Source organism: Gopherus flavomarginatus, chromosome 19 (genome assembly GCF_025201925.1).
Source record: "Gopherus flavomarginatus isolate rGopFla2 chromosome 19, rGopFla2.mat.asm, whole genome shotgun sequence".
In the NCBI taxonomy this organism is placed as follows: Eukaryota; Metazoa; Chordata; order Testudines; family Testudinidae; genus Gopherus; species Gopherus flavomarginatus.
In genome coordinates, this window is record NC_066635.1 from 12,537,691 (window position 1) to 12,562,881 (window position 25,191).

Below are 25,191 nucleotides of genomic sequence, written 5' to 3' on the forward strand. Positions count from 1 at the left end.
CTTTTTGAAAATGGAACTTAGTCACATTTGCAAATTTTATCCTTTGGGCCCAATGCAATTCCCATGGAAGCCAGCTGAAAGACTGCCATTTATTTCAATGGAAGTGGGATCTGGCTTTCAGTGTTGCATTAGGCAATATGATTAAAAAAAACTTGGTTAATAGATCAGTATTAACCTGTAGATCAAGAAGCTGATACTTATACTGTTTTGAGGTTGGCTTGAGACTAACTGCTGTAGAGGAGCCATTGCTAGCGAGTGCCATTGTGTTCAATGGAGGTAGATAGCCCTATAGTAGCCAAGAGGATTACTGCTACTGTTGCTATCTATTCCTTGCTTGTATTGCCACTTTCAGAAGATGTCAGTCCCATTTGTCTTTTCTGTGTTCTCCCAGCTGTGTCTTTTGTAGCACCCTCTTTTCTTAAACTGATGACTTCCATCTCCCTTTGCTAGGTGCCCAGAGTATTCCAGCTCCCTCCCATTTGATTATATTTTCCCAGCATAGCTGTTATAGTCTCAAGTAATTGCATTTGCTTTGTGGCAAATCCTATGAACAGTCAAGTAGAAAAATCTAATTTATTACAGTGCTTTTGAATTAATTGGTGGAGATATCAAGACAGCGGCAACTTTATAATTTAACAATTAATTCTAATAACCTTTCCAGAGAGAGAACTTAGGCAGCTGGTTTTCCTTGTGTTGTAACAATAAATGGTATCCTTGAGACAATCAGAGTGAGTGACTAATAAGGGAGAAAATCTGCTGCGGATGCCTCACAGCAAGTATCTTTTTGAATGAAAGTTACAATCGCAGTAATTTCTGGAATAAAAACGTCTGCTTCTCTTTTGTTGCTGTTGTTTGGATTTGTTTTACCCTGGTGTTTGCCATGTGTTCTATTGTGTTGAAACCCTTGCTTGCCAATTACATTCTATTATATTGATTTTAAATAACCTACCTTGCTTTTGTTTTCCATCAATGCTGTCTCTGTGTCTTTACATTCTTGGGTTTCTCATTAGTTCTGTTTATTATATGTGCTACCTTTCTTGCTTTCTACTTCCATTGCTGCTCATTTTTGATCAGCTCAAAGCAGATCCACAACACTGAAGGATTATTTTTAAGAATTTAAGTATTTTGTGAGCTTCTTCCTTCTTGATGTAGTGATGAGTATCCCCACCTGTCATATGGGGTACCTGGGTTTTTTCCCCTTGCAAGGAGCCTGCATTTTGAGGTGGCCAGTTGGGCAAGGCGTTGGGCTACTACTGTATTATGTATCAGAGGGGTAGCCATGTTAGTTTGTATTATGTTGTGCATGCGTGGGTTTGAATCCCATCAGTCTTTAGGAGGTTTCAGTAGTGTACCTGCCTATCAGTACGTCCCTTGGCCTGCTCCTCTTCTAGCAGCTCCCATTGGCCTGGCCCGCCAGGGGCTTTCCCTACAGAAGCAGCGACCCTTGTTTGAGAAACTCTGCCCTAACCTGTCAGTGAAAAAGTCTAACTTCTCCACAGCAATATTATTGCAGGCATGGGATTGTAACATGATGTTTCTGTGATTTTCTTTAGTGTCACTCTCAAAATATGAGGTTGGTTCTGCTGTGCTTGATCTGTTAGTTATTAAAAGGGGCACTGTGGGTATTCTGAAGTAATCCATTTTTCATCCATTAGAATTAAAACTGTCTGGGTGTATCTATAGCTTAATTGGTGGATGGGCTGCTCTATGATGATGATGGTAAGAAATATATATTAAAAATCTACAATAATGCATCTTTTATATAGAATAATCTGCATAAGATTAGACTCAATAAATAGCAGCTAATAAATTACAGAAGAGAGATCCCATGTGTGGATGGCATTATGCCACTATACCGAGGATGATACAGACATCATGTTGCAAGGCTTTTACTCTTTTAGAAAGTGCGATGACAAATTGAATGTATAAAACTTGATCAATGCTAAATTTGAATGGTGATCTGACTGTCTAAACTGGTGATAATGCTGTTAAAGTGTTTAAAAATATCACTGATAATGTGACTAGGGTTCTTATGGACAGAGAGGGATTGGTGGGGGTGGGGAATGGAAATCTTCAGTGTGATTGTTCATGGATGGGGTTTTTAAGATTTCTGGAAAGATATAGTTTATGCACCAGTATCATTGTCCCGCAGCAGGCAGTGCTGATACACTGATTTTTGTTTTTACCCCTAGGGTACAGTATGTGGTAAAATTTCTCATAATTACATGTCTCATACTGTGTTAGAGTTTTATAACATTCCATGCCACATATTTATGACTTGATTCACCTTTTAACCCTAGTTGCTTCTCATGGAGCATAAAGTTTTAAGTAGCAATTAAAAAACAACAGAGAGTTCTGAATTAGAAGTGGTGATATGAGCCTGATAGAATTGAGCTGTCTGCCATATTTCTTTTGGTTTCTCATCAGCTCCAGTCCAGTCACTCCTGCCATGCAAGAAAGCATATATTAAGAACCTTAAATAGGTAAAGAAACTGTCCACAATAACTAAATGAATTATTCAAGTTGACTCAGACAGATTTGTATTGGCAGGTGGTGAAAATAGCCTTGTTATGAAAATTTGCATAATGTAATGCTGTGCACTGCCATTATGTTAATCTGTTTAATGCTACTTTGTGAATGTATAAAAGCTGTTTTATTATGATATCTCACTGCCATCAGTTTAAATTAAGGAACTAACGCTATAAAGTTGCATGAGAAAATGCATTAATTTTTTTGCCAACTAACCTAATTTAAGAATTTTCCTCAATGCTCACTTTAATGAGAACAAAGGGTGGTTTATACTGAAATGGTGCAAAGAAAATGGCATAAAATTGCAGCACTGAGAGGCCCTAGATAAGTAAATAAAGTGGTCATAACTTTTAAATAGGAAACTTCCTATAATATTATATTGCACTTAGATAGCTCCTTCTGTCTGAGTTAAGTAACACAGGGAGGGAAAGTGCAGGTGGCAGTAATATCCCCATTTTAGAAATGGGAAAATAGAGGTATGGAAAGGTAAAATAACTTGAAGCTCAGTAGCAGAGCCAGAACCAGATCTATTTGTTGGTCTAGGTTTTTGCACTGCTCCGCATGACAGTGGTATTTGAGTACCTTCTGGCTCCTGCTTCCACGCATTAATCAGTAGCCAGTTCATGCCTCTCTGTTCCATACATTGTTGTATTGCACTTTATACATCAATATATTACGTGCACAAATATGGTACATGTAGAATCTTTGTAAGCCTGGTGCCATGGCTTCGGAGAATAATATACTGCAGTAGATGCACATCCAATAGCCATTTTAATGCTGTCTAGTCTTGCAGAGCTAATACAGTTGGTCTCCATGAACATGTGTGGGGGGGGAAGAGAGAGAAAATGGGCAACAGCCCTTACCTTCTGTGCCAGCAAATGGGCAATTAATGGAGTGGCACTTACATTAGCCAAAAGGAAACATCTGTTTTATGCTGGTGTTTTGGGAGAAGAGTGTTGCTGTTAGTTGGCAAAATATGGGTTTATTTTGACCCAGGTCTGCTGGTTCTTTCTGGGAAGTTACAGAGCGCCATGTTGCTTCTACAGATCTGCTCTCTAAATATATTGAGACAGCTTTGAAAATGTAAAGCATTTTGGTGTGTGTTCATGTGGTAGCAATCATGTTAGAAGACCATAGCAATCAACAAGAGTATCTGAAATGATGTGCTAGCATTCTACAGGCCTTACAGTATAGCACATTTTTAAGTTGCAAGAGTTTCTGCAATTAAAAAAGGCATTCTACGCTATATGTGCACATCTGTACTCCGTCTTCCTAAGAGCATTTTTTGTTTAATGGAAAAGAATTGTTTAAGCTCCGTAAGAAATCACCTAAGGGAAGCTGCTGAAAATAGGGACTCATGAGGGTTGTTCTGATGCAACCCTAACCAGTGCTTTGTAGCTAAGTCTTGCATTTTGGTAAAACTCATGTGGGAGCAGTGGTCAGTTTTTTGATCAAGTACTTTGTCAAATGACTGTACTTCGCAATAGAGTTAAAGGGACGTTCTCAAGGTTTGCAGGCCCAACATGGAACACTTCTAAAGATCATTATTGGTAAAATGATTTTCTGCAAGTGGATAAGTGTGACCAGTCCTGCCCAAGCCCCAATTGCTCTGGGGCTGGGGAATCCAAACGCAAAACAAGCAACCTCTGATAACAATTCTGGCTTCTGTGAGTCTTCCAGGGATGGAGAGAGACACAACGTTGCCTTGAGGATTTGTTCACGTCAGGTTTATCCAAGCTGGCTCACAAGAGTATGAAGCAGTTTGGGAAAGCAAAAGGGACAGCAATATGTGTGTGTATGTTGGAAAACTCAACAAGCCCGCGTTTTGAGGAATCTAGGTGGAATGCTCAGCTAAGAAGCTGGAATTTTAACACTCTTGGAGTCCTTCCTGTTGAAACCTAATAAATAGTTTTTGAATGTCTGATAGTTGGGTGTGGGAAAGTAAATTTCCATTTGTTTTTTTTTTTTAAATGGGTGGATGAAGGAGAAGGAAGATGGTAACCAGAATTCAGCTTTGGGTCTGTTAGCCTTAAAAGCACTATCACAACCTCCAGTCCATCTTTGTGCCAATGCAGGGTTATTCCCTACAGTACAATCCTGGAGCAGTTTCTGTGTCGCTAAGCAATGCCAGTGAAGCATGGACTACTTTTTCTTTCCACCAAGTGATTTTTATGTAGTCTAGAAAAAATGTATGTTTAACCATTATTTTTTGGAGTGCTGTAACTTCTTCATGTAAAATGATGTACCTTGAGGTTATTAAAGAATAACTGATGAAAAAAGTAATGCCCTGATTTTCCTGTTTAGTGGTGGTGTGAAGAATTACTGTGTAGCTAAACTCTTGCATTTGACCTCAGTTTGGTGCATAAATGAAATGCCACTTGCTTATTGCCGTTCAGTCGATAGTGGAAAGAATTCCATGTTTCATAGCCCTTTCAGTTCAGCCTTTCTGACAGGCTGCAAGGAGAAGACCCTAACGAATGAAGTGGGCAGGGCAGCTAATTATCACTCATCCCATGAGAGGATGTGTCCTTCCAGCTCCAAATTAGCTCCAGAAGGGTAAAACCTGGATAGTAACAGCAACAGGCTTCACTGCACCACTCTGGTTGAATTTCTTATTTTGCCTAGAGTACGTTCTCTTTGTCCGGGAGTAAGTATATAAAGAACTGCCAAAGTGAATGGATGAAGAGATACTTTATTCTCCAGTTTAATGCACGGTCCTCAGAAGAGAATAATAGTGTCATCTTTATTAGGAGAAACTAATTGATTTTTGGCTGACTTCCATTTTTCAGCTGTAGCATTTCATGTCACAGTCTTTGTTTCTCGTCTGTATTATACCCCTCCATATAAATCTGTTGAGACTTTTATTTCTCTGCAATTATGCGTGTCTGATGGAATGTAGTATATTGTACTACAAATTATATTATCTCAAACATAAATTCTTTATACGTTAGTTACTAAAAATTGCTTATGCAAGTACTGTTACGAGAAGAAATATGCCCTGCAGCAATTTACTGTTTTCCACATTTTAATCTGTTCTTTTCTTCAAGAATGTTCAGTTTTAAATAATAAGAAGCTACTCTATTTTCAGTGTAAAGAAATTCAAGTGGGAATGTTATTCCAGTAGATAATGCCCTTTGAAATAATGTTAGATACGCTTCCATTAGGGGTAAATTAAAAAAAAAAGTAGTCAACATTAGCTCATGATGTGCTGTCAGCGTTGGCCTGAAATGACACCGTGCCCCCAAATCAACCTCTTCCCTCGGGCATGATCTAAAGTTCATCAATGGAAAGACTCCCATTCACTTCAGTGGGCTTTGGATTACCTCCCCCACCGGATCTTGCTGGGAAAATTAAGTGGGTTTTTGTGCATATTGAGGCAGGGGGGAGGGGGAGTGGCTCCCTAGTGTAAGTACTGGAAGGTGCTCAGACACTATGGTAATGAAGGTGGTGTAAATATGCCTGTATCAGATAGAGGAAGATCATCTCCGGTGTGGGCTAATCATCCCAGGGATAGGAACCAGTAGAGCAGTCAAGCCTGAGGTGGACATCTGAGCGGACCTTAATATAACCTTACTGTTAATAAAGCCAAACCCCTGAAAGGGGGTGAGTTTTCACTCTTCAGTGACTTAATTTTAAAGCTGGTTGGAAAAGACAATCTCACGTAGCCTATGTTACTTTCTTTTTTTAACTGAACTAACTGTAAAAAAAAGTAGTCTTTTTGTTCCTATATTTATTACCTTAAAACACTAACTAGGTAGTGAAAAATACAATAAACAATCCCAACTGTATTGGCCTTTTTAATAACACTAGTTCTTGTTAGTGTTAATAATGGTGTTACTTAGATTATGTTTCGATGACCTAGGCAAAAATTTGTTTCCTTTCCTTAGGCCAGACTTTTACCTTGCTATGGAAGAGACTTTTCCATTGGGAATGCACTCTGGCACAGCTACCAGTTCCACCACACAAGATTTGAATTGAAAAATAAGGAAATATTATGAGGACACAGGCCAAGAAGGTAGCATGTCAGATTTTTTTAATCCTACTCCACACACACACTCCCTTTTTTTAAAAAAATGTGAATTTGGCACGTTCTGAAATTTCCTACTGGAATTTTTCAGCCACTATAATTTGTTGCAAACACCAATTAAAAATAACTTCTGATTTTCTGCAAGTCGGGATTTTAACCAAATAGACTAATTTGTTACTGTGTGTGTGGTGTAGTGCCCAGAGCCCACTGCGGTAGGCATAGTACACACAGGACACAAGAGAACGGCCCCAAAAGGAGTTCACAATTGAAGTAAATGATCAGAGGTAACAGGTGAATACCACACAGACAGACACAAAGCATAATCTAATACCAAGATAATAAGTAGATATTTCATCAGCTGCCTAGACAGTCCTTGGTTTTTCATTTTTAAATGTTTTTCTGTACATTAGAACACCAAACAGTTTAATATTTTCCATACCCCACACCCTTAAAAATTAACCATCCTTTTGGCATTTCACATGCATTTTAAATTACTTTGATGGCATTTATAAGAAAAATACATGATATAGACACACACATATATGCGCCACTGAAACATGCTTTCCCTACAAAGTATTTTAGTGCCTGACAGAACCGCTGGGCTGGTGTTGCTGTTATGACAGGAGTAGTAGTTTCAGAGTTGTTTATTTATCATTTATATGGATAGAGAGAGTGTATGAAATTATGACAGAGCTGCTTTATTGTTTGTCCTTTAAAATCTGTTTTCTAGAAATACAGTTGCTGAGATCTCTCAGATACTGCAAACCAGATACAACATGTTGTTCTGAGAGGAAATTTTTCCATGCTTAACACCCACATATCAATTTGTCTTGGGCAGAAATTGTTTCTCTCAGAGAAGGAATGCAGTCCCCAGAGCGCCTCCAACTTGGAGTAACAGGAATAAAGATGTCTACAGCCTTGACAGGAATTCTCAAGATTCAAAAATAAAATAAAATAAAATAAAAAATAACCTGAACTCTTCTAAACTTTGGTGCTCTTCAGTGTCTAATCTGCATGGAGACACTCATTGCTGAACAACATTATTAAGGAAGAAATAGGGGCAGGAGGTAGCAACAATCAACCTATCCCCATTTAGTTTGTTCCTGCTGCCAAAAAATACAAAGCAAAGACAGCAAGATAGATACTTCAGTTTCTTTGAGAGCCAAAAGACTGTTCGATATTTTCAAGATCTTGCTTGTGTCATCAAGGACAGTACTGCAGGTTGTAACAGGACAGTCACTGAACCCATTACAGTCTTACAAACTAATCAACAGAGCTCCATGGGATAAATGTGTTAAGAGATTTTTTAAAAGGCTAATCTTTCAAACCTCGAGAGAAAAACCTGCTGAACTAGAGCAATTGCTCAGACTAAGCAGCTCACACAGGGTGACCAGATAGCAAGTGTGAAAAATCGGGACAGGGGGTGGCGGGTAATAGGCACCTATATAAGACAAAGTCCAGAATATCGGGACTATCCCAATAAAATCGGGACATCTGGTCACTCTAAGATCACAGCTTTTAGGAAGTGAGTTGTCAAATCTTTCTATGCCATGTCTGTTTTCACACACCAGGAAAAAGACAATACCTTTTTGTGAGCTATCAGGAGGCAGTTTGAGTGTTCATGTTCACATGCAATGTCATAGTCTGGAATCAGGTCAGCCAACTCCCGGACGAAATGCACCACCTCTTCGTGCCAGGGGACATTGGCCATGGTTAAGTTGCTGGCCGCACTTTCACCGCAGTATGTCACTCCCTGTCAAAACACGTTGAAGTAATTACTAAATGCCTTTTAAAGATGGCAACAAATTTAAAGCAGTATTTACACATGCACGTATACAATTCACATTTCAATATACTCTGCGAGCTTGTTTTTGACAATTTACACCAAAATGTGTGTTGGATGGGGGAGGATGGTCTTGCAGCAAGGACATAGGAAGAGAATAAGGAAATAATCTCACCTTTGCTGAAGGCTCTCTCCTCACCACTTTCAGCAATCCACGCCTCAGTTTCCCCTTCTGTAAAACAGGGGCTAATCCACCCCTTCCAACTCACACAACTTTAATGCATTAGGGTGTGAAAAAACAGCAGCAGCAACATAGCAAAAGTCGATAGGGCTTATGCTCCTATGCCATTTAGGAGCTTTTGAAAACCACACTTTTAATGTTCATACACAGCTTTGAGATCTTCGGAAGGAAGGTATTATCGCAGTACAAAGTATTACTGTATGCACAGCAGCCTAACAAAATGTAAAAAGTTACATAAGACTAATTCCTTCCATCCCCTCACAAATTAATTCTCTACCCCAGTGGTTCTTAAATTCTGCTCCCTAGAGCAGTGGATCTCAACCAGGGGTACACGTATTAAATTTTGTTAGGTATACCGGGGGGGACATCAATTCATCTAGATATTTGCCTACTTTTACAGCAGGCTATATAAAAAGCACCAGCAAAGTCAGTCCATTCTAAAATTTCATAAAGACAATGACTTGTTTACACTATTCTATACAATACAATGAAATCTAAGTAAAATGTTTATATTCCAAAGGATTTATTTTATAATTATATGACAAAAATGAGAGAGTAAGTAATAGTGTGACACTTCTAATTTTGTAAGCAGGTAGTTTTTAAGTGAGGTGAAATTTGGGAGTACTCAAGACAAACCAGACACCCGAAAGGGGTACAGTAGTCTGGAAAGGTCGAGAGCCATTGAGAGCCATTGCCCTAGTGAACTGACTAGTCATAGAGTACTGGCTCTCATTTGCAGCTTCTCAATTTATTTAAGAGACCATTGAAAATACACCCACTAACTTGCTACTATTACTTTTCAGGATACAAAACTATAGTAGCCAGAAGTGGAAGGAGATCATAAATAAGAAAAGGGGAGATAGGCCATACAGTTATGAATGGGATGTGCAGGAGACACTCATTATCATTAAAATGTGGTTCAGACTATGCAAGTTTGGGAAACCACAGCCTGCCTTCCACCAAAATCTCTACATCATGTGAACTTTAAGCCATCTTGTGGGGCTGCTGTAAATGGCAGACTTAGCTATGTGCCAGCACAGACTGCATTTCTGCTGCAACAGGTCAACTAGTCCACTGTTAGTAAAGCACTTTGGTTTACTTCCACAACTGATTGCAGCCCAAGATCTCAAATAAGTCACTACTGGCTGTTTTAATTTCTTGCCACTGCTATTCTAAAAGGATTTGCCTGAATAAATTAGACAGAAGGAAATTACAGTAAAATACACATGCAGAATGCCAACATGAGGACCAGCAACAAACCCATTAGATATTCTTCTGGAGGGGTTGACGAAGGTAAAAAACGGATGGCTGTCTCAAGCATGCACACTCCCATTCTCTTTTCAATGAAAAGAAAAAAAACATCATATTTCAGGCATGCAAATGTTTCCTAATCCTCTGTGCAAGTGCATGAAGTGTGACTCTTTGGAAAGCTTTGAGAGCAAAACTGCTCTGTTTTAAGGGGGACAAGGAGCAGTTATAAAGCAGAGGAATTTTGTGAAATGCACTTGAGATCCCTCAGAAGGCAGGTGCTATGTGTGAAGGCACAACAACGAAAGACCTGAATTTTAGAGCAAAAGCTTCAACTCGCTGGGTCCAGTTCTCGACTCACTTACCATGATGTAAATCACAAATAAGTCCATCAAAGTCCAAGGAACTCTATTTGGGAGGTGGAGCTGTGCTCTTACCCCACTGTACAGATGGGGAACTGAAGCACAAAGCAATGAAGTGCTTTCCATAAGGTTACATAGGAAGCCTGTTGGGAACCAGAAATGGAACTCTGGTATCCCATATCCCACGCCAGCATCCTAACCAGTGGTCTCTTCCTTCCTTTTAACACCTCCTTACTTCCTAGTGACAACCCTGGTTTCCTTTGCTTCACTTCAGAAAGATCTTCCCTCTGTTTTTCCCTCTCACTCCCACCTCCTCTGATCTCTATTTCTCAACATCCCTGAGAGGAAAAACAATCTGAATTGCTCTGTAATATGAACTCATAATAAAAAAAGTGGCAAAGATTCCTGTTGTAACAACTCGCATGGCTTAAAGAAAAGTATGCCAGTTTTTTCGTTACTGTGCCTAGCTCTACCTTCCCCATTTGGGTCCTTAATAAGCTCTATCAGGCTTTTATGCATCAAAACACCACCATCCTTTTAAGGTCTCCTTTATTAATGAAAAGTTCAACAGAACACACAAGAAAGAGACCTTCAACCATATGTCTTAGCACTTGAGTCCCACTTGAATCTAACTGTCCGAAAGGCCAGGTCCTTTATCCATGAGGCATTCTCAACTGGATTCCTTTCCTGGAGCCAGGACCTCTGCAAGGTCTTCCTTCCTGTTGACTACAGCTCTTCTCCTAGCAATATGCAGCTTCCTGCAGATTGGGCCTCCTGTGATTACGTGGGATTTTTTGTGACCAAATAATACATCCCCAACCAAGTAGCAAAGGCGATAAAACGGCAAAGGTGAGCGTGAGGGCAAGAGGTGCTTTTGCCATAGGAGTTCCTCTACTCTGGAGCCTCCTCTTTCCAGGAGCTTCCTCCTCTAATTAAGCTCTGGTAGTCTTCAGGTCCAGTCCAGGTGCTTATTAGCCAACTAGCTGTCAATCAGCCACCTAGGCAATTAATTACTTGCAGGTGGGCTGAGATGGGCTGATTTCCCTTGACATAAAGACTGATACTATGTTATATTTCTCAGTGCTGAATCTGTATCACACATTATACACACACAGGTGCACAAATACATACGCATGCCAATCTTTCATACTGTAGCAGGATACACTGCTGAGATAGTTCTGACGTCACTATCTTTTAGCAAATTAACATTTAGCAAATGTTGAAAGCTCTGATTCCCACTGGCCATTTTATTATCTTTGCTACATGATTGGGGATGGTTTATTTGGTCCCAAAATGCTATCAGATATGTTCCTTTAAAAACAGAGCACATGCAATTCTATGGAGGATTATGTTTTGAAACTTGTTTTCCAGTGGGAAGAAACTTGGTTTTTTTTTTAAATCAGCATTTCCATCTCCACTAAATGTTTATGGAGCCCTGATCCTTTCCAGCATTACATTCTGAAGACCTAATCCTGCAGGTGTTATTTATGTTTATTATAGAATCAGATGTGTAGGATAGGAAGGGACCTAAACAGGGCATCTAGTCTAGTCCCCTGCACTCAAGGCAGGGCTACGTAATAAGTAGACCATTCCTGACAGGTGTTTGTCTAACCTGTTCTTTCAAACCTCCAGCGAAAAAGACAGTCACTACCTCAAAGGCTTGGGCTAAACGGGGGGGGGGGAGGGAGGAGAATAGCATAGCTGAAGTCGGCGTATCTTAGGTCGACTTACCTCACGTCCTCACGGCGCGGGGTCAACTGTCGCCACTCCCCCGTCGACTCCGCTTCTGCCTCTCAGCACAGTAGAGTACAGAAATCGAGGGCAGAGCAATCGGGGATTGATTCATCACATTTACACTAGCTGCAATAAATCGATCCCTGATAGACCGATCACTACCCGCTGATCTGATGGGTAGTGTAGACGTACCCAAAGAGTTTAAAATCTAGGTACTGAAGTTGAAGAAGCTGAGCACTAAAACGAGGGCCAAGTCCTTACATTGCAAAGGCTTGAAATGGGGGCAAGTGAAACATACAAGCAGGGGAGACTCTTAGGATAGTGGAAACATCCTTAAGAAGAAGTGGAATCACATTAATTAGAAACCATACAAGTTTTGGAAGCAATTATTTTTCACATTTTTAATTTATGGTGGACTGCCTCTGTTAATCTACCCAAGTGAAGGATATTAAAGCAGCATACTGTAGCTCAGTACCAGTGAGGTAACAGATGCACTGTGCAAGACAGAAGAGACACAGAGGGAGTACCGAACAGGAAAGTACATTAATTTAACCCTGCACTGGAAGTTTGAAGAGATTTTAAACATGCCTATATAAAAGCAACCAGATACCCAAATAACGTAATATATCTCTCAAAGGCTCAGCTGTATAGAGACAGCTTTGTAGAGCAATATTTTCCCCTCATTCATTATGCAGATTATGATTTGAGCAGCATGAAAAATGTATGATTACAGAGGGGGTAAAAACTCCTAGGAAGCTACAACATGACTCATTCCTTTAATAAACTTCAAAGATATCATTTACAAGCAAAGCGGACGCAGTGGCAAATGGAATTACCAAGTACTTGGATGGTTGATTAATTCTCTCTCTCTCACACACACACACACACACACACACACACACACACACACACACACACACACACTGAAAATCATCTTAGCAACACACTGTACGAAAACACATCAGCTTTCAACTTCTTAAAACTTGAGCTAATTAACAGTGCCAACAATGCCTCTAAAACATACATGGTTGATGAGGGCAGTCTTGTTATATTTTTCAGCAATACCTGAAAATAGCGATTACTTAGAAGCCAACCACTAAAAGGAAACAGTCCTATTATACACAATAGCTTATATATAAACTTCTCTGTAGTGGAAACATCAATGACACTCTCTTAATTAGTCTTTAATATGCATGTTTTCAGAATGCTAATTATACTAACAGCTTTCAGACAAATACCTTGAAAACCAAACCTCTTCAAAAGTGTCTTAAATACTCGGGCCAATTTGTGCTTTTGGTTCTGCGCATGTAAATCCAGAGTAACTCCACTGAACTCACTGTGGATTACCTACAGGTGTAATGGAGCTGAATTTTCACCACTGATTTTATATCATTCTTGTGCTAGATTGGTTGTAACTACAGTGAATGAGAAACACAAAAAGGAGTGCTGTCTGGTGCTCACTCAGTCACCAGAGTGCTTCTTCTATTGAGATTTGGATCCTTTCCAAGGACCTGAACAATCATGAATCATTCTAATCCAAATGGCTGTGAAAGAAGATTACCTGTGAACTAAAAATGAGAGAGCTTTGCTTCTTTTCTAAAATAAACTGCAGGCCTTCCAATTTAATTATTATGAACAAGAGAACTCTCTTATCTACTAGACCACTGATTATAAATTCATTAAACAGAATACTGTGTGAAATGACAAAAGAATAAAGTGCTGCCATCAAAATGTGGCTGACCTACTATTAGAAAGACTGGATTACTGCTCAGAAATTTGGGCACTCTTGACCTAAGGCAAATGTAATTACCTTAAACTGACCGCTGGTGGATCAAATACTCTACAATAAAAATGCATGTTATTGGGATTTCTATCTTGTCTAAAGCTATAATACACAGCTACTCCTGACTGAAATGTGTTTTTTTTATATTCACGCTCAAGTTGATTGGACATCAGTTTATTTGCATCAATTATATCTGACAACCCAATAATTCAGTGGTTTAGTCATAAAGTGTAACCACAATATAAAGGCTACTTCCATGAATGTGAACTGCATAGATATTTAAAGAAAAAACAATTATCAAGTTCTAAAGGATATCATGTTCAAAATCTGGTTTGTTTGTACAAACACCTGCCCATAGACCAGGCTCTATGCCTCAGTTTTCCCATCAGTAAAATAGGGATAATGATACTTATCCACCTTTACAAAGCATTCAGATCCACAGATGGAAAGCATTATGTAAGTGTTATTATTTACTCTATTAGCATTAAGTGGTGACAGTGTTAAAAAATCATGATCCAGATTTGGCTTTACATTAGTTGTGCCATAATAATACTTTTAATGATAACGAATACTTTCAGATATCTACATCACTGTTCATGGTTTATACCTGCTATTTACTTTATACATTACTCTTGGCTTAGACAATGAAAACAGACAAGTCTTTCAGATTGGCTTCCGGTTATTTTCACACACTGACACACCAACACAATGCCACAATGTTTGGGCTGCAAAAAGAAAGAATGCAGGGAATGATTAAATCAAAATAAAAAAGTAACCTGCTTTAGGTTCTCTCTCTCTCACATCATGAAAACGTGTATTGATTCTAGATTTTGTTAAATGACCAAATTTTCAGCCCAAACTACCTGACAGGGTGCATCTAGAATTCAAGGTTTGTTTTTAAAAATACAATCTCCTGCTAAAATGTTCATATGTGTTTGACCTGAAGCTCTTGAATAAGTGACTTGACTTCAGTAGGATGTCTGATACAAATCGAGTTATGCACATATGTATGCATTTAGTGATGTAGGATAGAGCTAGACAAATGCAGCAGCAGTGGTCAAAAGACTGATTTGACAAAGGCTCTTGGAAATTATACACACTGGGCCTGAGTCTCATTTATACTTAACGCCCCTTTACCCTGCCAGAGCTCTTCCTTGAAGTAGCAGCATGGTGTCAAATAACCTTTGGGTAACTGGGAATCTGGCCCAATATTTTAAGTGAAAGAAATTGGTTAAATACAAAGAGGACAAAGGAAGAGGATCAGTTACGGGCCTGATCCTAGAGGCTTTCCTCATTACGCGAACCTACCAAAATCAAGCGTTCTCAGGGCTGCACAATTGGGCCTTTCTTTACTAGTGCCAGCCTGCTCCCCAGGTGAACTGTTCCTGGGTAAGTTTGTGTCTGTTTAGTAACGATGTACAAAGGGTCATGCAAACACAATCACCAGGTTTACTGCACTGACTGGTAACGGTCTGCAAAATCAGGGTCGGAGCTGCAAGAGGGTCCGTACGCATGAGCACTCCCACACATGTTGTCTGAAAGCTACTGTCAGTTTGCAGAAAGAGGTTTGGAGTAAGTGCACACAAGGGCACAGATACAATTTGGAATGTTAGTGTAACAGATGTGTAAGGTGTATTTGTACGCCATTTAGAGGTGTATTTGTTTTCTGCGTGCTTATCTGGCCTTCATACCGGTAGCACCACCAGTGCATTTTTAAATAAGTTAATCTACTGCATATACACATGTTTTCCATATCTTTGGAATGAATTATTAAGGATCTAAACATTAAACCATTTATTAAATTTCACACAGGCTTCTCTAATAAGTTGTTGAGCTCGATGTAGGGTTAAACCTGTTGAAATTTAATGGCCTGTGACATACAGAACATCTGACTAGACAATCTAATGTGCCCTTCTGGCTTTAAATGCTATGAATCTATGAATGCACTTGATTTGAAAAAAAAAAGCAAGATACTGTGTGCTTATTAATATAAACTGGTGGCTTCCCAGGAAAAAAATCTGATAAGATATATCACCGATAAAAAGCCAAACTGCATGTTCGATAGATTAAATACACAAATCACTTTTGAATTAAAGTGCAACAGTCCTATTATGGCATTAAAATATGCAGTAATTGTGTTTTTGTTATATGGATCTCTTAATTTTGATCTCCATAAACCTCATTCTCCTGACCCACAGGTTTTACACAAGGGTAACCGTCGCCAACAACAAAATTAATTCTAGTTTCCACTAGTTTAAGTGAGAGAAGAATAGGGTTCAACAGAGTTGCACCAATGTAAGATGTGTAAATGAGAGCAGAATTAGATTCTAGATCTTTTGACCTTCCACTACACCCCAAGAGTGTTTTTGGAGCAACAGGGGATTAGCTACATTCATTTAAAACGAACATAATTTATTTCCAGTATTTAACCAGGAAAATCCCACTGAGATGAAGCCTCATTTTGTAGCAGATGCTCTACAGGACCTAATTCCTTTTTCTTTTCTTGGTCTCCTTTCTTGAACCCATTGCACTAGAGTAAATAGGGAAAAAAAAAGACTATTATGACTCTTGGTCTCCCAATGAGTTCTTCAATCTACTTTATTCCCAAAGGATTAAAAATAATACCTTGTAAATCAAGAAAAGATTTGAGAGAAAGTTATCACGTCACAGGTGTTCTGTACGTCCTCTCTTCGGTGTAACTATCAAAAATATAGCTGCACTAAAGGACAGACGCCCTATGTCTATCAGCAGGAGTGACATCAAGAAGTTAAATAGCACCTAAGAACTATAAGTAATACGTACAACTGTACCCAGCAAGTGCAGAAAGAAAGAATGGACTCCGCGATTTTCAGAGCCCCTGGATCTGATCCCTTCTCAGTACTACATGACATCCATGCTGCTAAGAGTTTAAACTTTGACTCATTGCACTTAATCCCCATAGTATTGCCAAAACTGTTGGATTACATTCCTGGGTCAAATGCATCCCCAGCAGACCTCATTGACTGCAACAAGGTGACAGTTGGAGTGGGTTTGGCTCAGTAACTGCATCATAAGATAATCACCTATCTCCGTAACTCAAAACAGACAGCCTGCATTTTAGTGCAGGGCCACTGCTTTCAGGACTACAGATTCTCAGGCGGCAGCATTTTATAGGAAGCACTCACATTCCTATCGAGAGTTTTGGGGCTTTATTCAAACCTCATTAAAGTCAATGGAAAGACACTGATTTTACTGGGCATTGCATCCAGCCTATGGTGGCTTTCATCAGGACCCAGAGCCCTTTTCCAGGCTAATTTTGTCCACATCCCCAGACCCAGAGTTCTCTTGTTTTTCTCATGCTTAGACTCCTACAGAACAGATTCACCACAAAAGGCATATCACTCCTCTACCATTCGTTTCTCTATGACCCTGCAGAACTCTTGGGAGGAGGTGAGCACCCTCTGCTCCTAGATGAGCTGGAAGATGGGAGTTGAAGGCACTCAAAATCTCTCAGAAGTGCTCAGCATCTCGCAGGATAGAGCCCTATACTAGAATACCAGCAAGACACATAGCAGGTTGAAATACACCTCTAGCCCGATATAACGCTGTCCTCGGGAGGCAAAAAATCTTACCGCGTTATAGGTGAAACCATGTTATATCGAACTTGCTTTGATCCACTAGAGTGCGCAGCCCCACCCGGCGTGCTGCTTTACCGTATTATATCCGAATTCGTGTTATATCGGGGTAGAGGTGTAAACAGTTTTCATTTTGTTCAACAGTATGGGACTTTGCTTTATCAGCATTACCAAAATGACAGTCTGCACACTCACTTGATCACACACATATGACTGAGCTCAGAGACTGGTGAAGATGGCACTGAAATTATTGTGGCTACCTATATTTACAGACATAGTGCTAGCCTCTCTGCAACATACACTAGCAGAAACATGGTCTCGTGGTCGAAGCACTGGATTAGGACCTGGAACAATCTAGATTCCAGGCCTGCCACAGACTCCTGGCGTCACCGTGAACAAGTCACTTCCCTTCTCTACAGCCAAGTTCCCCATCTGTAAAATTGGGTTGATAATAATTATACTTCCTCTCTCTGACCCTCCAGACTTGCCTATTTACACTGTAAGAGCAGTCTTTGGAGCACTGAGTGTTTTCTCTTATTGTACATTCAAACAACATAACTCAGTGGGACCCTGACCTCAGCTGAGATCTTTATCATCCCCACACCCATACCAGACAGCCAGAACTCAGGTACGAATGGGGAAAATAATCTAAGTAGATAGAAGCCATTATTGTTAAAACAAAGGTGTAGGTGTTGCCCTTCCATGTTGGCATTATTTCACTGGGGTATAAGTGGTCGCAAATGTGTCTCTCTCATTCGTGTTGGGATGCACCTTGTCTCGTTACCAGCCAAGAGGAAACGGAGGCCAAAATACAATAGTCCCACTCTTGGAAGTAAGAAACCATGTGTCACGGAGTCACCGGGCGATGCTCTGGAACTGCTCCCCACCAAGCCAGGCAGGACTTTGGGGAGCCTCCTCTCCCTTAGAGCAGACTTGTTCAGGGCAAGAAGCTCACACAGCTTCACCTCCTGGGTCTCTCCTTGGAGCATTCAGCATCCTCTGTCCCTCCGTGCGCTTCCCACAGCGAGTCCACCCCAGCGGGGTCCTGGGGAAGCCACCAGGTTCTGCACCCCCTGTCACGGAGTGTGGGGGAGTCCGGCCCTGCACCCCTCTTCCTGGGACCCACAGTGACTCTTAGCCAGCCAGTAAAACAGAAGGTTTATTGGACAACAGGAACACAGGTTACAGCAGAGCTTGCAGGCACAGTCAGGACCCCTCCACCGAGTCCTTCTGGGCTTTCAGGGTGCTTGGATCCTAGCTAGGATACCCTGAATTCCGCCCACACAGCCCCAAGCCCAAACTCAAACTGCTTCCCTCCTGCCACTCCCTTCCTTTGTCCCCTTCCCGGGCAAAGGTGTTGACCTTTCCCCTCCCTTACCTAGCTCAGGTTACAGGCTCTGGCATCGTCCATCTCCTAAAGTCCTCCCCTGCTCTCCCACTCCCCACACAGACAGTCCCTACTGCATCACATCTCTCCCCCCTTCGAGACTGAACTGAGCGGGGTCACTCTGCCCAGTGACATGGGGAAGTTCAGGGTCCCCTCTCCGGGACAACGCATCCGCTGTCAGGTTGGCACTTCCCTTCACATGGACCACGTCCATGTCATAGTCCTGCAGGAGCAGGCTCCACCTCAGGAGCTTGGCGTTGGCTCCTTTCAACTGGTGCAGCCAGGTCAGGGGAGAGTGGTCGGTGTATATGGTGAAGTGTCGCCCAAAGAGATATGGCTCTAGCTTCTTAAGGGCCCACACCATGGCCAGGCATTCCTTCTCGATGGCCGCGTAGCTTTGTTCCCGGGGTAGCAGCTTCTTACTCAGGTACACGATGGGGTGTCTCTCCCCCTTTTCATCCTCCTGCATTAACACCGCCCCCAGTCCCGTGTCTGAGGCATCGGTGAACACCATAAAGGGTTTGTCAAAATCTGGGTTTGCCAGAACTGGGTCGCTAACCAGAGCCTCCTTCAGCGCCCGGAAAGCCTCCTGGCACTGCTCAGTCCAGATCACCTTGTCTGGCTTCCCCTTTTTGCACAGTTCAGTGATGGGGCCGGCTATGGCACTGAAGTGGGGCACGAACCTTCGATAGTACCCCGCCATCCCAATAAAGGCCTGGACCTGCTTTTTGGTTTGGGGAGCAGGCCAGTCTCTGATCACCTCCACCTTGGCTGGTTCCAGCTTCAGGCAGCCGCTCCCCACCCGATGGCCCAGGTAAGATACTTCAGCCATCCCCACCTTGCACTTCTCAGCCTTTACTGTTAACCCAGCCTTTCGGAGTCGGTCTAGGACTTGTTTAACCTGGGACATGTGGTCCTCCCAGGTCTGGCTGAAGACGCAGATGTCGTCAATATACGCCACGGCAAAACTCTCCATCCCCCTCAGTAGCTGATCCACCAGGCGCTGGAAGGTGGCTGGCGCTCCCTTGAGGCCGAAGGGCAGGGTCAAAAACTCATAGAGCCCCAGAGGGGTGATAAAGGCCGATTTCAGCCTGGCATCTGTGTCCAGCGGCACTTGCCAGTAGCCTTTGGTAAGATCCATAGTGGTGAGGTACCGTGCACCTCCCAGCTTGTCTAAGAGCTCGTCAGGCCTGGGCATAGGGTAGGCATCAGATACGGTAATGGCATTGAGCTTTCGATAGTCCACACAGAACCGGATTGACCCATCCTTCTTGGGGACTAGCACCACTGGCGAGGCCCAAGGGCTGGAAGACGGCTGGATCACCCCCAAAGCCAGCATGTCCCTGACCTCTCTTTCAAGATCCTGGGCAGTTTTACCAGTGACCCGAAAAGGGGAGCATCTTATAGGGGGATGTGACCCGGTCTCCACCCGGTGGACAGTCAAATTAGTGCGTCCAGGCTGGTTGGAAAACAGCTGTCGGTACAGATGCAGCACCCCTCTGATCTCAGCGTGCTGGCCCGGGGTCAGTTGCTCAGAGAGGGGAATCGCCTCCAGGGGGGAACCAGCTTTTGTCCCAGGGAATAGATCCACTAAGGGGTCATCTCCCTGCCCCTCCCAATGTCCACACACGGCCAACACCACATTCCCCCTGTCATAGTATGGTTTCATCATGTTCACGTGGTACACCCGACGGTGATGTGCCCGGTTTGACAGCTCCACCACATAGTTTACCTCATTCAGTTGCTTGATAACCTTGAAGGGCCCTTCCCAAGCGGCCTGGAGTTTGTTTCTCCTCACGGGGATAAGAACCATCACCTGATCCCCGGTGGCGAAGGTACGGGCTCGTGCTGTGCGGTCATACCAGACCTTCTGCCTCCTCTGGGCTCGGGCCAGATTCTCCCTGGCCAGGCCCATGAGCTCGGCCAGTCTTTCCCGGAAGGTCAGGACATACTCCACCACTGACTCTCCCTCGGGAGCGGCCTTCCCCTCCCATTCGTCCCTCATCAGGTCTAGGGGCCCCCTCACCCGCCTTCCATACAACAGTTCGAAAGGTGAAAACCCAGTAGATTCCTGGGGTACCTCCCTGTACGCAAACAGCAGGTGAGGTAAGTACTTGTCCCAATCTTGCGGATGCTGGTTCATAAATGTTTTTAGCATCATCTTCAGCGTCCCGTTGAACCTTTCTACCAGCCCGTTGGACTGGGGGTGATACGCTGAGGCCCAGTTGTGCTGGACCCCACATTTCTGCCATAAGGACCGGAGCAGGGCCGACATGAAGTTGGACCCCTGGTCCGTTAAGACCTCCTTGGGGAACCCCACCCGGCTGAAAATTGTCAGCAGCGCATCTGCCACTGTGTCTGCTTCGATAGAGGACAAGGCCACCGCCTCGGGGTAGCGAGTGGCAAAATCCACCACCACCAGGATGTATTTCTTCCCTGACCGGGTCGTCTTGCTGAGAGGTCCCACTATGTCCATGGCTATCTTCTGGAAAGGTTCTTCTATGATGGGTAAAGGCCTCAAAGCCGCTTTCCCCTTGTCCCGGGCCTTCCCCACCCTCTGGCAGGGGTCACAGGATTGGCAGTACTGTCGGACATGGGTAAAGACCCCAGGCCAGTAAAAGTTCTGTAGCAGCCTCTGCCTGGTGCGCCGGATTCCCTGGTGCCCTGCGAGAGGGATGTCATGGGCCAGGTACAACAGCTTGTGACGGAACTTCTGGGGAACCACCAGCTGCCTCCTGATCCCCCATGACTCTACTTCCCCTGGGGGAGCCCATTCTCGGTACAGGAACCCCTTCTCCCACAGGAACCTCTCCTTGCAACCTCTCCTCATGGTCTGTACCGCACTAAGGTCAGCCCGGTCCCTGTGCTTCCGCAAGGAGGGATCTTTCTGCAACTCGGCCTGGAACTCAGCAGCTGGGACAGGAATGGGGACCGGCTCTCTCTTGCTGGCTGGGTCTGAGGCCGCAGCCTCTCTGCACCGTGCCCCTGGGCGTTCCCCGCTCCCTGAGTTAGGGTCCTGCACCTCAGGTCGAGTACCTTCCCCGTTTTCGGGGTGCAGTGCCATTTGCCGACTCTGACTACGAGTCACGACCAGGGCACTCTGGGTGTTACTAGGCCAGTCCTCAAGGTCCCCTCCCATTAACACGTCAGTGGGCAAATATTGGTGTACCCCCACATCCTTGGGGCCCTCCTTGGCCCCCCATTTCAGGTGTACCCTTGCCATGGGTACCTTGAATGGGGTCCCGCCCACGCCCATCAGGGTCAGGTAGGTGTCGGGCACCATCCGATCTGAGGCCACCACCTCGGGCCGGGCCAGCGTCACCTCTGCGCCCGTGTCCCAGTACCCAGTGACCTTCCTCCCATCCACTTCCAGGGAAACAATGCACTCTTTCCGGAGGGGCAGCCCCGCGCCCACCCGGTAAACCAAAAACCCGGAACCGGGAGCATCCACAGGTGGTATGTTGCCAACCCCCCTTTCCTGGGAATGTAGCCCCTCCTCCGATTGGGTTTTTACCCAGTCCACCCTCTGCGGGTTGGGTCTGCTTGGTCTGTCCCTGAGCTTGGGGCACTGGGCCCGTATGTGACCTTGTTGGCCACAGCGATAGCAGCCCATATCTCGTGGGTCCCCTTGAGTGGGTCGAAGGGACCTGCCGCTGGATGTTCCCCTTTTGGGGGGGTTCTCCATAGGCCCCCTTTGGGAGGTCCCATGATGACTCTCTCTCTGCGTTGAGGCAGGCTTGCTCCTTCGAGACTCCTCCCTGCCATCCCCTGCCCGACTGTCCACAAATTGGTCGGCCAGCTGGCCTGCATGCTGCGGGTTCTCCGGCTTCTGGTCCATCAACCACAGCCTCAGGTCGGACGGGCACTGCTCGTACAGGTGCTCCAGTATGAATAGGTCAAGCAGGTCCTCTTTAGTTTGGGCCCCAGCTGTCCACTTGCGGGCATACCCCTGCGCCCGGTTGACCAGTTGTAGGTATGTAACCTCACGGGTTTTACGCTGGCTCCGGAACTTTTTCCGGTACATCTCAGGAGTCCGCCCAAACTCGCGGAGCAGGGCCTGTTTGAACAGTTTGTAGTCCCCTGCCTCTGCCCCTTTCAGTCGGCTGTACACCTCCACGGCTGTGGAGTCCAGTAAGGGGGTGAGAACTGCGATCCTGTCTGCAGGGTCAACCCTGTGCAGCTCGCAGGCATTCTCAAAGGCCGTCAGGAAGGTATCTATGTCCTCCCCCTCCTTACGCCGGGGCAGCAAGTGCTTATCAAAGCTCTTTGTAGGCTTGGGTCCCCCCTCACTCACCGCAGCCGGGGCCTCACTTCTCCTCAGCCGGGCCAGGTCCAGCTCATGTTTACGCTGTTTCTCCTTCTCCTCCCGCTCATGTTCACGTTGTTTCGCCTTCTCCTCCAGCTCTCGCCTCTTTAACTCGAGCTCCTCCCGTCTCAGCTCCCTTTCATATTCCAGCCGCATCCGCTCCACGGATGCCGAGCGTTGCCGGGAGGATCCCCTGCTGGGGGGTGGGCTTCGCCGGGCGGATCCCCTGCTGGCCGGGGGTGTCACGGTGCCCTCGGTATACACTGGGCTCCTCCCCGCCCTTCCTCTACGCCTAGGAAGGGGGGGTCTCGGGAAGCCCTCGTCTGCCGGTTGACCACTCCCAGCAGGGACAGTCACTGGTGCCTGCGCTGCATCTGCTCGGCTGCTTCCCTCAGAGACAGGGCTCCGTTCATTCATGCGGTCTCCCTGCTCCAGCTGGGCAATCAGCTGGTCCTTGCTGAGCCTCCCTGGGTGCAGCCCCCTCTGCTTACACAGCTCCACCAGGTCACACTTGCGCCGCTTGGCATACATCTTCCTGCTGGCCACTCACAGGCTGGGGTGCTCGCCGCTCCCCACGGTTTCCAGGGGGACCCCTAGTGCACCAGCCCTTCGTGAGGTCACCACCTCTCTGCCAGGGTCGAGCTGCAGACTCCTCCGCCCCTGGGACCACTCGCTGCAATCCCCCGGGGGACCCTGTTACTCCAAAGTCCTTCTCACTGGGCACACACTCCCAGGGGTTAACCACCCCTTCGTTTTACTGCTCCCCAGTCACTTACTGCAGGAAGCGCCGTCCACGGGGTGCAGTATCTCCCGCCGCTGCCACCAGTTGTCACGGAGTGTGGGGGAGTCCGGCCCTGCACCCCTCTTCCTGGGACCCACAGTGACTCTTAGCCAGCCAGTAAAACAGAAGGTTTATTGGACAACAGGAACACAGGTTACAGCAGAGCTTGCAGGCACAGTCAGGACCCCTCCACCGAGTCCTTCTGGGCTTTCAGGGTGCTTGGATCCTAGCTAGGATACCCTGAATTCCGCCCACACAGCCCCAAGCCCAAACTCAAACTGCTTCCCTCCTGCCACTCCCTTCCTTTGTCCCCTTCCCGGGCAAAGGTGTTGACCTTTCCCCTCCCTTACCTAGCTCAGGTTACAGGCTCTGGCCTCGTCCATCTCCTAAAGTCCTCCCCTGCTCTCCCACTCCCCACACAGACAGTCCCTACTGCATCACACCCCCACTTTGCAGTCAGACGTGACTCTCAGCCAGCCAGTAAAACAGAGGTTTATTCGATGACAGGAACAGTCTCTAAAACAGAGCTTGTAGATACAGCGAACCGGACCCCTCGGCTGGGTCCATTCTGGGGGGCAGTGAGCCAGACCCCCAGGTCTGCCCTCCCCCCTTGACCCCAGCCAGCTCCAGACTAACAACCCCTCCCAGCCCCTCCTCTCTCCTCAGCCCCTTTCCCGGGCCAGGAGGTCACCTGATCCCTTTGTCTCCAACACCTTCAGCTGGCACCTTTGCAGGGGAGGGGCCCAGGCCATCAGTTGCTAGGAGACAGAGTGTCAGGCATTTAGGTGCACTGGCCCTTTGCTCTACCAGATACTTAAGAACTGCCATGGGGACACTGAGGCACCAATACAGTATTCAGAGAAAACATTAAGAACTTTCCCAGTTCGTCATACCATGTGATCACATTCAGCGAGACAGCACAGTAATTGGAGAAAACTACTGTGCCTTCCCCGCTGAGCCAATCCCTCTGCACTTCTAAAATATTGCTGTTTAGCAGAAACTGGCGAATAAAACTGGATGGAAGAAATAAGGTTGCTGGTTGACCTAATGCTAAATTTAGTGTGAGCTGCTTTATTCCTAAGGAGCATAACATTTACCTTCTTTAAAATGTTACACTCATTTTAAAGAACTGAAAGATGAAAGAAAAGGGTTAAAAAACCCTGCCCCAAAATAAAGGCACTAAAAATAAAAAATCCACTGAAAAACCCATGAGGAAGTGTTTGTCCTTCATTGACTACAAATTACAGTCCATCTAAACAAAACAAATCAAGTGTCAAGCAAATCTCAGCTCCAGGAAAGTGTCAGAAAATTTCACGACATTTTAAAGAGACGGAAATGCCATCCCAAATCTAAAAATGTTCCGCTGATGCATAGACAGCTGTGCCATTCGGTTCAG

At 44.7% G+C, this 25,191-nt stretch overlaps 1 protein-coding gene across 4 annotated transcripts in view; it reads right to left on the minus strand.

The window, feature by feature from the left end:
• Nucleotides 1-25,191, minus strand: part of LOC127037648 (S-adenosyl-L-methionine-dependent tRNA 4-demethylwyosine synthase TYW1-like) — a 130,577-nt gene that overhangs the window by 8,956 nt on the left and 96,430 nt on the right. For all 4 annotated transcript variants that reach the window (XM_050929648.1, XM_050929649.1, XM_050929652.1 and 1 more), the window contains one exon: nt 8,142-8,309. In XM_050929648.1, coding sequence (XP_050785605.1) covers nt 8,142-8,309 — 168 coding nt within the window. The remainder of the gene's footprint in view (nt 1-8,141; nt 8,310-25,191) is intronic.